Raw genomic sequence first — 13,796 nt, 5'->3', positions numbered from 1 at the left:
AAGTGGCTCAGAGGTCTAAGGCACTGCATCTCAGCACAATAGAATGTTACTACAGACCCGGGTTCATTCCCAGGCTGTTCCCAGGGAGTCCCAGGAATGACTCCACCGTTACCTCTCCTGAGCCCGTTGGGGAGTTGCAGCAATGAGACGTGATCAAACATTTTGGGAGAAAAAGGGGGTACAATGCGCACACACACAAACACCTTCATTGTTGGTTTAATAAGTATTTCACTGTATGGTGAAATGTTGCATTAGGCACATTATGACAAATACAATTTGATTTGACAGCAGCCCCTGTGAGGATGGAACTCAAAATGCTGTGGCACCTTGAGGCTTTATCATAGATATTGTCTGTAAGTATATGTCTGTTATCATAAGTTGGTAGTTGTGTTACCGCAGTCAGGCTCCCGCCCCTCTGCGGTCTCCTCCTGGCAGAGTGTGGTGAGGGGTACGTGGGCATAGGGGGTGTCACAGAGACAGCGATGGTCACTTTGCGTCTTCTGCTGCTCGCTTGCTGTCTCAGCTGGTAATCTGACACACACACACACACACACACACACACACACACACACACACACACACACACACACACACAATGAAAACAGCAACACGTGGAGACAATTTCCAAAATGCTATATCCACCAATCTGTCACCGTACTATATCTACTGTCACTATACTACTATACTATATCTACTGTACTATATCTACTGTCACTATACTACTATACTATATCTACTGTACTATATCTACTGTCACCACACTACTATACTATATCTACTGTCACTATACTACTATACTATATCTACTGTCACTATACTACTATACTATATCTACTGTCACTATACTACTATACTATATCTACTGTACTATATCTACTGTCACTATACTACTATACTATATCTACTGTACTATATCTACTGTCACCACACTACTATACTATATCTACTGTCACTATACTACTATACTATATCTACTGTCACTATACTACTATACTATATCTACTGTCACTATACTACTATACTATATCTACTGTCACCATACTACTACATCTACTGTCACCATACTACTACATCTACTGTCACCATACTACTACATCTACTGTCACCATACTACTACATCTACTGTCACCATACTACTACATCTACTGTCACCATACTACTACATCTACTGTCACCATACTACTACATCTACTGTCACCATACTACTACATCTACTGTCACCATACTACTACATCTACTGTCACCATACTACTACATCTACTGTCACCATACTACTACATCTACTGTCACTATACTACTACATCTACTGTCACTATACTACTACATCTACTGTCACTATACTACTACATCTACTGTCACTATACTACTACATCTACTGTCACTATACTACTACATCTACTGTCACTATACTACTACATCTACTGTCACTATACTACTACATCTACTGTCACTATACTACTACATCTACTGTCACTATACTACTACATCTACTGTCACTATACTACTACATCTACTGTCACTATACTACTACATCTACTGTCACCACACTACTATACCTACTGTCACCACACTACTATACTATACCTACTGTCACCACACTACTATACTATACCTACTGTCACCACACTACTATACTATACCTACTGTCACCACACTACTATACTATATCTACTGTCACCACACTACTATACTATATGTACTGTCACCATACTATATCTACTGTCACCATACTATATCTACTGTCACTATACTACTATACTATATCTACTGTCACCATACTATCTACTGTCACCACACTACTATACTATATCTACTGTCACCATACTATATCTACTGTCACCATACTATATCTACTGTCACCATACTATATCTACTGTCACCATACTGCTGTACTATATCTGTCACTATACTATATCTACTGTCACCATACTACTGTACTATATCTACTGTACTATATCTACTGTCACCACACTACTGTACTATATCTACTGTCACCACACTACTGTACTATATCTGTCACCACACTACTGTACTATATCTACTGTCACCACACTACTATACTATATCTACTGTCACTATACTACTATACTATATCTGTCACCACACTACTATACTATATCTACTGTACTATACTGTCACCACACTACTATACTATAGCTACTGTACTATATCTACTGTCACCACACTACTGTACTATAGCTACTGTACTATATCTACTGTCACCACACTACTATACTATAGCTACTGTACTATATCTACTGTCACCACACTACTGTACTATATCTACTGTCACCACACAATTTTTTTTATTTTTTTTATATTTTTTTTATATTTTTTTTACTTTTATTTAACCAGGCAAGTCAGTTAAGAACATATTCTTATTTTCAATGACAGCCTGGGAACAGTGGGTTAACTGCCTGTTCAGGGGCAGAACGACAGATTTGTACCTTGTCAGCTCGGGGGTTTGAACTCGCAACCTTCCGGTTACTAGTCCAACGCTCTAACCACTAGGCTACGCTGCCGCCCCACTATATCTACTGTCACCACACTATATCTACTGTCACCACACTATATCTACTGTCACCACACTATATCTACTGTCACCACACTATATCTACTGTCACCACACTATATCTACTGTCACCACACTATATCTACTGTCACCACACTATATCTACTGTCACCACACTATATCTACTGTCACCACACTATATCTACTGTCACCACACTATATCTACTGTCACCACACTATATCTACTGTCACCACACTATATCTACTGTCACCACACTATATCTACTGTCACCACACTATATCTACTGTCACCACACTATATCTACTGTCACCACACTATATCTACTGTCACCACACTATATCTACTGTCACCACACTATATCTACTGTCACCACACTATATCTACTGTCACCACACTATATCTACTGTCACCACACTATATCTACTGTCACCACACTATATCTACTGTCACCACACTATATCTACTGTCACCACACTACTATACTATATCTACTGTCACCACACTACTATACTATATCTACTGTCACCACACTACTATACTATATCTACTGTCACCACACTACTATACTATATCTACTGTCACCACACTACTATACTATATCTACTGTCACCACACTACTATACTATATCTACTGTCACCACACTACTATACTATATCTACTGTCACCACACTACTATACTATATCTGAGTGAGGTGTTTCTATTGATCCACTAGATGGCACTTGTATGTTACTTCCTACAAACAGGAGATTCAGACCTTTACTGACTAATGCAAAACGACACGCACGAAAACACTGAGAATAAAATACACTTCACAGACTAGCAAAGACAAAAGTAGAGTGGAGGAGCGTAGAGAGATGCAATATTAGATGATTGGTTAATTGCTACTGACTGAACAATGTTTGCTGCTTAAGACCTAACTTCTGTGCAATGTGTGAGTGTGTCCGGGTGCGTGCCAGTGCTGTTATCGTGTGTCCGGGTGCGCGCCAGTGCTGTTACCGGGTGTCCGTGTGTCCGGGTGCGTGCCAGTGCTGTTATCGTGTGTCCGGGTGCGTGCCAGTGCTGTTATCGTGTGTCCGGGTGCGTGCCAGTGCTGTTATCGTGTGTCCGGGTGCGCGCCAGTGCTGTTATCGTGTGTCCGGGTGCGCGCCAGTGCTGTTATCGTGTGTCCGGGTGCGCGCCAGTGCTGTTATCGTGTGTCCGGGTGGGCGCCAGTGCTGTTATCGTGTGTCCGGGTGCGCGCCAGTGCTGTTATCGTGTGTCCGGGTGCGCGCCAGTGCTGTTATCGTGTGTCCGGGTGCGCGCCAGTGCTGTTATCGTGTGTCCGGGTGCGCGCCAGTGCTGTTATCGTGTGTCCGGGTGCGCGCCAGTGCTGTTATCGTGTGTCCGGGTGCGCGCCAGTGCTGTTACCGTGTGTCCGGGTGCGCGCCAGTGCTGTTACCGTGTGTCCGGGTGCGCGCCAGTGCTGTTACCGTGTGTCCGGGTGCGCGCCAGTGCTGTTATCGTGTGTCCGGGTGCGCGCCAGTGCTGTTACCGTGTGTCCGGGTGCGCGCCAGTGCTGTTATCGTGTGTCCGGGTGGGCGCCAGTGCTGTTATCGTGTGTCCGGGTGTCCGTGTGTGCGCCAGTGCAGTTATCGTGTGTCCGGGTGCGTGCCAGTGCTGTTATCGTGTGTGCGTGCGTGTACCTCTGTGGCTGGCCCTGAGGCCCTGCTGTGCGGTGCGGTGCAGCTCCTGGAGACATGGTGGTCTGGTGGAGGGCAGGAACACATTCCTCTGGAGGAGCCATGGAGACACGTAGTGGTCTGATAACTTACACTCTACATCCAGGTCTGATACCGCTGTGGAGTGGAGGGGCAGAGAGATGCATGAGAACAGGAGAATGGGTGGTGTTTAGGCAGAGCAGGGTTCCGAATGATCTGTGTGAAACCAATGAGGTGAAACGCTCCATGAGTTCTGTGAACATAAGGTCTACCAGCTAACCCGCCCGCACGACCTGGTCTACCAGCTAACCCGCCCGCACGACCTGGTCTACCAGCTAACCCGCCCGCACGACCTGGTCTACCAGCTAACCCGCCCGCACGACCTGGTCTACCAGCTAACCCGCCCGCACGACCTGGTCTACCAGCTAACCCGCCCGCACGACCTGGTCTACCAGCTAACCCGCCCGCACGACCTGGTCTACCAGCTAACCCGCCCGCACGACCTGGTCTACCAGCTAACCCGCCCGCACGACCTGGTCTACCAGCTAACCCGCCCGCACGACCTGGTCTACCAGCTAACCCGCCCGCACGACCTGGTCTACCAGCTAACCCGCCCGCACGACCTGGTCTACCAGCTAACCCGCCCGCACGACCTGGTCTACCAGCTAACCCGCCCGCACGACCTGGTCTACCAGCTAACCCGCCCGCACGACCTGGTCTACCAGCTAACCCGCCCGCACGACCTGGTCTACCAGCTAACCCGCCCGCACGACCTGGTCTACCAGCTAACCCACACCCACACGACCTAGTCTACCAGCTAACCCACACGACCTGGTCTACCACTGGTTTCCAACAGTAACTCGAATCAATCTCAACCTACATACAATAGTGGAGTTATAACCAGGCTAGCCTGACGCTACTGCTACAGAGCAGTATATAACCAGGCTAGCCTGACGCTACAGAGCAGTATATAACCAGGCTAGCCTGACGCTACTGCTACAGAGCAGTATATAACCAGGCTAGCCTGACGCTACTGCTACAGAGCAGTATATAACCAGGCTAGCCTGACGCTACTGCTACAGAGCAGTATATAACCAGGCTAGCCTGACGCTACTGCTACAGAGCAGTATATAACCAGGCTTGCCTGACGCTACTGCTACAGAGCAGTATATAACCAGGCTAGTATAGTAGTATGGTGACAGATATAGTACAGCAATATAAAATGAAAAGTGTGTCATGCACACACTTAAGCAAGCAAGAAAAGTCCAGAAGAATAATGTATGCTTACTCAGTGCTGTTCCTGAGCTTCCTGTAATAATTCTGGTCATGCTATGGTAGTGATGATACAGTAGGTTACATTATACACCTACAGGAGTATGAAGTTCAGTTACAAGACTTTCAAAACATAGGATCTGTAGAAAGTCATGGTATTAAGATGCCATGAAATCAACCACATATTGTAACTGGTCCAAGGTATTGTCTATTGTGTTATTGTTTTATTGTATACACAGCCAGATTAAAGCCAGGCAGGGATTTCAGTTTGAATTCAATCCCCTGATTCCAGGGATTTGACCCAGAATGGGACCATGTAGATTATGACTGGCCCTTATGTCTAGAACATGCTGTTTGCTTTGTTTCTCTGAATCATTGACGTTTCTCCACAGTTAGAAAGAGGTTCTACTTCAATTTAGATGACCTATATTTCTTATTAAGTGTCGCCGGGCATGACGGGGCAGATATTTGAATAACAACAAATATGACAGGTGGCCAGGGTCAGTTACTGTCCTGGAATACAAAAGATGTAGAAGCACTGGGGGTGGTGCTAACACTGAATAATACCATATACACACCCCCCCGGCTGGGAAGAGCCAAGGGGCACCATAGACAGAAGTATGTCACTAGCAGCAGATCCCCTAAAGCAGCAGATTAGTAGTAGAGGGAACAGGGTGGGCTACGGGACAAACAGGGTGGGCTACGGGACAAACAGGGTGGGCTACGGGACAAACAGGGTGGGCTACGGGACAAACAGGGTGGGCAGTGGAGCGGGCAGGTTGGGCTACGGGACAAACAGGGTGGGCTACGGGACAAACAGGGTGGGCTACGGGACAAACAGGGTGGGCAGTGGAGCGGGCAGGTTGGGCTACGGGACAAACAGGGTGGGCTACGGGACAAACAGGGTGGGCTACGGGACAAACAGGGTGGGCAGTGGAGCGGGCAGGTTGGGCTACGGGACAAACAGGGTGGGCTACGGGACAAACAGGGTGGGCTACGGGACAAACAGGGTGGGCTACGGGACAAACAGGGTGGGCTACGGGACAAACAGGGTGGGCAGTGGAGCGGGCAGGTTGGGCTACGGGACAAACAGGGTGGGCTACGGGACAAACAGGGTGGGCTACGGGACAAACAGGGTGGGCAGTGGAGCGGGCAGGTTGGGCTACGGGACAAACAGGGTGGGCTACGGGACAAACAGGGTGGGCAGTGGAGCGGGCAGGGTGGGCTACGGGACAAACAGGGTGGGCTACGGGACAAACAGGGTGGGCTACGGGACAAACAGGGTGGGCAGTGGAGCGGGCAGGTTGGGCTTTTAGCAGAGAAGCACATTTCTTTTATTTTAAAAAACATAACCAACCAGTCACAATGATACAGACAAGAGTCCTGCTTAGATATGCAGAACAAGATTACAATGTAACCCTAACCATTGGTTTAAATGTAATCTGGCACCTCGTGATAATATCAGGATATTTGTGATGACGCTATTATTTAGGTAACTGACAAAATAAAGGAAACACTTGAGTAAATGAGGGATACAAATCAACACAGGTTTGGTTCCTAAGTTAATTTAGCAATTAACATCCCATCATGCTCAGGGTCATGTACTGTATAAAAATGCCCAGTTGCCTATTATTTAGGCTTCCATGGCTAGAACAGATCTCAGTGACTTTGAAAGAGGAGTCTCAAAAGGAGCATAGGGAGTTTAAAGGGTGTCAATCACCATATCTCAACCCAATTGAATAACTTATGAGAGATTCTGGACTGGTGGAATGATGGAATTTCGTGTTGAAGAATCGTGTCGCATCCCTCCAATAGAGTTCCAGACCCTTGTAGAATTTATGCCAAGGCGCATTGAAGGGGTTCTGGCTCGTGGTGGTTCTGGCTCGTGGTGGTTCTGGCTCGTGGTGGTCCAACACTTTATTAAAGACCCTTTATTGTGGCAGTGGCCTGCAGAGACGTGCGTTCTGATCCAAGGATGTACGACTAGAAACCCAGGATTGCCGATACCATATTCTACCCATGGTGGCCACCGGTCAGCCATAATGGCACTCCTCAGAAAAGCAGTCCTACATTTCATTTAATCTAGTGTGTATATAAAACATTGGTCATGAGCCCATGTGCTGTGTTGTAATTTGGATGTATTGTCCGAAGCATGTTAGTGCAGTATATTGAGCAGTGTGATTAAGTCAGAATGACACCTCATTAAAATGACAAGGTACAGTGTGCTTGGATAACCTATGTAGAAAAACATTTATTTGAATGTACATCTGTATAATGATTATGGCTCTACGTTGCAGGAAAAGCGGTTTGTTTTTCTGAACACTGAATTCGCCATCCACCCTCACATATTTTGTTCCACTAAAATAATGGGTGCATGACTCCCCTGGTTGAGAGGACAGAGTGGGCTACAGGGTGAGCTGGCCCAGCTGGAGAGAGTTGTAGAGTCCTTGACTCTGTCGGACAGTGAGGACTTGGTCTTGGGTGTAATTTCATCCCTAGACCAGCGGAGTAAAAAAATGATCAGCATTCAGTCAGTGCATTAAACCCTAACATACATACATACATACATACATACATACATACATACATACAGTATCTTAACAGCTTTTAGATCTATTACAGGCAGGCCTTCGGGGGTGAACCTACAGGCAGGCCTTCGGGGGTGAACCTACAGGCAGGCCTTCGGGGTGAACCTACAGGCAGGCCTTATACAGGCAGGCCTTCGGGGGTGAACCTACAGGCAGGCCTTCGGGGTGAACCTACAGGCAGGCCTTCGGGGTGAACCTACAGGCAGGCCTTCGGGGTGAACCTACAGGCAGGCCTTCGGGGTGAACCTACAGGCAGGCCTTCGGGGGTGAACCTACAGGCAGGCCTTCGGGGGGTGAACCTACAGGCAGGCCTTCGGGGTGAACCTACAGGCAGGCCTTCGGGGTGAACCTACAGGCAGGCCTTCGGGGTGAACCTACAGGCAGGCCTTCGGGGTGAACCTACAGGCAGGCCTTCGGGGTGAACCTACAGGCAGGCCTTCGGGGTGAACCTACAGGCAGGCCTTCGGGGTGAACCTACAGGCAGGCCTTCGGGGTGAACCTACAGGCAGGCCTTCGGGGGTGAACCTACAGGCAGGCCTTCGGGGTGAACCTACAGGCAGGCCTTCGGGGTGAACCTACAGGCAGGCCTTCGGGGGTGAACCTACAGGCAGGCCTTCGGGGGTGAACCTACAGGCAGGCCTTCGGGGTGAACCTACAGGCAGGCCTTCGGGGTGAACCTACAGGCAGGCCTTCGGGGTGAACCTACAGGCAGGCCTTCGGGGTGAACCTACAGGCAGGCCTTCGGGGTGAACCTACAGGCAGGCCTTCGGGGTGAACCTACAGGCAGGCCTTCGGGGTGAACCTACAGGCAGGCCTTCGGGGGTGAACCTACAGGCAGGCCTTCGGGGTGAACCTACAGGAAGGGGAAGAACAGGCAGGCCTTCGGGGTGAACCAAGTGGAAGGGGAAGAAAGTAAGGAACTTGTCTGTCGGCCATGCATTAAAGAAAATTGTGATCGGTTAAATATTTTTATTTTATTTGAGCCAACTCTGCAAATAGCAATACTGTGTGATTTGAAGTAAAATTGATCAATAATAAAAATTAACTTTTTGGCTAAAAGTATTACATTTACAAAACTGTAGAAACAAATGAGAATATAAAAAGTTCAGAACTTCTGTGAAACATCACAGCACAGTTGAAAAATATATGGCAAATAGAAATCCAATATGGATGGTGTTATGCCCTCAGACGAACCATCAAACAAGACAAGCGTCAATACAGGATTAAGATTTAATCCTACTACACCGGCTCTGACGCTTGTCGGATGTGGCAGGGCTTAAAAACAATCACGGACTAGAAAGGGAAACCCAGCCTCTAGACGCGAGCCTACAGTGGTCGGCATTCTGTGGCACGTTGTTTCATTCTCAGCCATTCTTTCTGTAACTGCACATTATTACTAGTTTGACCACCAGAGGGCATCTTTGAGAAGCATTTGATAGGATTCTGTACTGGCATTACCAGAGAATTTAAAACCTTTTTGTAATAAGTGTTTGGGATTGATTTCAATAAATTCGGCTTAATTAAATGTTATTAATATTATGGTGTTTCTATTCAGAGAAAAACGAAACCCTCACGCTGTACAATGTGACGCCGGGAGTAGGCGACAGGATCGGAGGATTCTGAATTGTTTGCCTTAAGACAACTTTGTTCCAATATTTCTGTAAATCAGTGATATTTATTCCCATAGTAATTCGTTATGGATCCATAACTAAATCAACATCTATTTTGAAAGCATATTTTTTTATCATTCTTTTATTAAAGAAATGTGTTTGTTTATTAGGCTACTGTGTAGTCTACAATAAATACTGTAGTAAAACATGGGAAAGTGACCAATTCCTTACATTTTTTAAAAAACCTTTATTTCACTAGGTAAATCAGTTAAGAACAAATTCTTATTTCCAATGACTGCCTAGGAACAACTGCCTTGTTCAGGGGCAGAACGACGATTTGTACCTTGTCAGGCCATGTCTGCACTACAGAATGCGGGGCAAGTGGGAGGACCAAGGTTCAAATCCCCGTTGGGGAGGAAGGAGGCTGTCCTTGTAAATAAGAAATTGTTCTTAACCTCAAAGCTAGGGGGCATAATTTTCGATAAATAGCGTGCCAAATTTCAACTTGCTACTCATGCCAAGAATATAAGATATGCATATTATTCATAGATTTGGATAGAAAACTGAAGTTTCTAAAACTGCTTGAATCATGTCTGAGTATAACAGTGAAGCACGGGGGTGGCAGCATCATGTTGTGGGGTGCTTTGCTGCAGGAGGGACTGGTGCAAGTCAGAAAATAGATGGCTGCATGAGGAAAATGACACGTCTTCCAAATGGACAATGAGCCCAAGCATACTTCCAAAGCTGTGGCAAAATGGCTAAACCTCTGGGATATGTGGGACGGTAGCATCCCACCTGGCCAAAAGCCAGAGAAAATGAAAATAAATTCCAATAAAAATCAAACTTTCATGAAATCACACATGCAAGATAGAAAATTAAAGCTACACTTGTGAATCCAGTCAACATGTCAGATTCCAAAAGGCTTTTTTGGTAAAAGCAAAAATGCTATTATCTGAGGATAGCACCATAGTAAACAAAGAGAGAGAAGCATAGTTCAACCCTGCAGCAGCGACACAAAACACAGAAATAAAAATAAAATTCATGCCTTAACTTTGACGAGCTTCTTTTGTTGGCACTCCAATATGTCCCATAAATGTCACAAATGGTATTTTTGTTTGATTAATTCCGTCTATATAAAAATAAAATGTCCATTTATTTGGCGCGTTTGATCCAGAAAAACACCGGTTCCAACTTGCACGACAAAATATCCCCAAAAGTTACCTGTAAACTTTGCCAAAACATTTCAAACTACTTTTGTAATACAACTTTAGGTATTTAACGTAAATAATCAATAAATTGAAGAGCTGTGTTCAATACAGGAGGAAAACAAACTGTAGCTTTCTGGTCACGCTCCTCTAACAGTACACTTCAAGTTACCCTCGTTCAAGATACTTTATTACACAAAGGAAAAAACAACCAATTTCTAAAGACTGGTGACATCCAGTGGAAGCGATAGGAACTGCAAGAAGGTCCCTTAGAAATGTGGATTCCCAATGAAAACACTTTGAACACCATTGAGTGTTGTTGTTGAGGTCAATCTCAATGGTTTGTCCTCGGGGTTTCGCCTGCTAAATAAGTTCTGTTATACCCACAGGCATAATTCAAACAGTTTTAGAAACTTCAGAGTGTTTTCTATACAAATCTACTAATAATATGCATATCTTATCTTCTGGGGATGAGTAGCAGGCAGTTGAATTTGGGCATGCATTTCATCCGGACGTGAAAATACTGCATTGGAGTGGCCATCACAAAGCCCTGACCTCAGTCTTATAGAACATTTGTGGGCAGAACTGTAAAAGCGTGTGCGAGCAAAGAGGCCTATAAATGGGCCAAAATTCACCCAATTTATTGTGGGAAGCTTGTGGAAGGCTACCCGAAACGTTTGACCCAAGTTAAACCATTTAAAGGCAATGCTATCAAATACTAATTGAGTGTATGTAAACTTTTGACCCACTGGGAATGTGATGAAAGAAATGAAAGCTGAAATAATTCTCTAATATTATTCTGACATTTCACATCCTTAAAATAAAGTGTTGATCCTAACTAACCTAAAACAGGGATTCTTACTAGGATTAAATGTCAGGAATTGTGAAAAACTGAGTTTAAAAGTATTTGGCTGAGGTGTATGTAAAACTTCCGACCTCAACTGTATACATGCTAAATGGGTTGAGGTTGAGGCTGCTGACTAAATGAGTCTGTAACTAAAGGGCTTGAGGTTGAGATTAGTCAAATCAAATTGTTATTGTTCACGTGTTTAGCAGACGTTGTTGCGGTGGTGTAGCGAAATGCTTGTTTCTGGCTCCAACAGTGTAGTAATATCTAACACTACACACAAATACAATGTAAGGGAATACATGTTACATTTAACTAGACAAGTCAGTTAAGAACCAATTATTAATTAATTAAGAATATAAATATTTGGACGATAAATATTGGAGCGGCATAGACTAAAATACAGTAGAACAGAATACAAAACACACGAGTTGAGTAATGCAACATATGTAAATATTATTAAAGTGGCCAGTGATTTCAAGTCTATGTATATAGGGCAGAAGCCTAAGGTGCTAGCGACGGCTATTTAACAGTCTGATGGCCTTGCGATAGAAGCTGTTTTTCAGTCTCTCGGTCGCAGCTTTGATTCACCTGTACTGACCTCACCTAATGGATGATAGCGGGGTTAACAGGCAGCGGGGTGGTTGTTGTCCTTGATCTTTTTGGCCTTCCTGTGACATCGGGTGGTGTAGGTGTCCGAGGGCAGGTAGTTGAAGCGTTTGGCAGACCCCACCACCCTCTGGAGAGCCCCGCATTTGCGGGCGGTGCAGTACCAGGCGGTGATACAGCCCGACAGGATGCTCACCATTGTGCAGCTGTAAAAGTTTTAGGTGCCAAGCCAAATTTCTTCAGCCTCCTGAGGCTGAAGAGGGGCTGTTGCGCCTTCTTCACCATACCGTCTGTGTGGGTGGACTATTTGTGTTTGTCAGTGATGTGTACGCTGAGGAACTTCAACTTTCCACCTTCTCCACTGGGGTCCCGTCTGTGCTCCCTCTGCCGTTTCCTGAAGTCCATGATCAGCTCCTTTGTTTTGTTGACATTGAGTGAGAGATTATTTTCCTGGCACCACACTCCGAGCCCTCACCTCCTCCCTGTAGGCCGTCTCGTCATTGTTGGTAATTAGACCTACTACTATTGTGTAGTAAACTTGATGATTGAGTTGGAGGCGTGCATGGCCACTCAGTCATTGGTGAACAGGAGGACAGGAGAGGGCTCAGAACACACCCCTTGTGGGGCCCCAGTGTTGTGGATCACTAAAAGTGTTGTTTCCGGCCCTTCAAGAAGTCCAGGACCCAGTTGCACAGAGCGGGGTTCACACCCAGGGCCTCCCACTTGATGAGCTTGGAGGGTACTATGGTGTTGAATGCTGAGCTGTAGTCAATGAACAGCATTCTAACATATGTATTCCTCTTGTTCAGATGTGATAGGGTAGTGTGCAGTGCGATGGCACAGTCTGTGGATCTATTGGAATGGTATGCAAATTGAAGTGGGTCTAGGGTGACAGGTAGGGTGGAGGTTCTATGATTGTTGACTAGTCTCTCAAAGCACTTTATGACAGAAGTGAGTGCTACGGGGATATAGTCATTTAGTTCAGTTACCTTTGCTTTCTTGGGTACTGGAACAATGGTAGACATCTTGAAACAAGTGGGGACAGCAGACTGGGACAGGGAGAGATTGAATATATCCGTATGCACTCCAGCCAGGTTGTCTGTGCATGCTCTGAGGATGTGGCTAGGGATTCTGTCTGGGTGAGCAGCCTTGCGAGGGTTAACACGTTTAAAATGTCTTACTCACGTGGGCCACAGATAAGGAGAGCCCACAGTCCTTTGTAGTTGGCCGTGTCGGTGGTATTGTGTTATCCTCAAAGCAGGCAAAAAGTGGTTTAGCTTATCCGGAAGCAAGACTGTCCGCAACGTGGCTGGTTTTCCCTTTGTAGTTGTCCCTGGCACATAAGTCTCGTGTCGGAGCCGTTGAATCTGCGACTCCACCTTGTCCTGACGTTTTGCCTGTGATGTACGGAGGGAATAACTATACCGGGGCG

The 13,796-nt window shown here is 45.9% G+C and overlaps 1 protein-coding gene across 1 annotated transcript in view; it reads right to left on the bottom strand.

Moving 5' to 3' along the window:
• Positions 1-200: 200 nt before the first annotated feature.
• The window catches only part of LOC127926572 (actin remodeling regulator NHS-like), a 31,172-nt gene continuing 17,576 nt past the window's right edge, over positions 201-13,796 (bottom strand). Inside the window, exons 2-3 of the mRNA XM_052512008.1 lie at positions 4,219-4,371; positions 201-531 (exon numbers count right to left, since the gene is read on the bottom strand). Coding sequence (XP_052367968.1) covers positions 206-531; positions 4,219-4,371 — 479 coding nt within the window. The 3' untranslated portion in view covers positions 201-205. The remainder of the gene's footprint in view (positions 532-4,218; positions 4,372-13,796) is intronic.

Source organism: Oncorhynchus keta, unplaced genomic scaffold (assembly GCF_023373465.1).
Source record: "Oncorhynchus keta strain PuntledgeMale-10-30-2019 unplaced genomic scaffold, Oket_V2 Un_contig_7827_pilon_pilon, whole genome shotgun sequence".
NCBI classification, from domain to species: Eukaryota; Metazoa; Chordata; class Actinopteri; order Salmoniformes; family Salmonidae; genus Oncorhynchus; species Oncorhynchus keta.
Note: the sequence above shows the minus strand (reverse complement) of the source record. Positions and strands in the feature narration are given on the sequence as shown.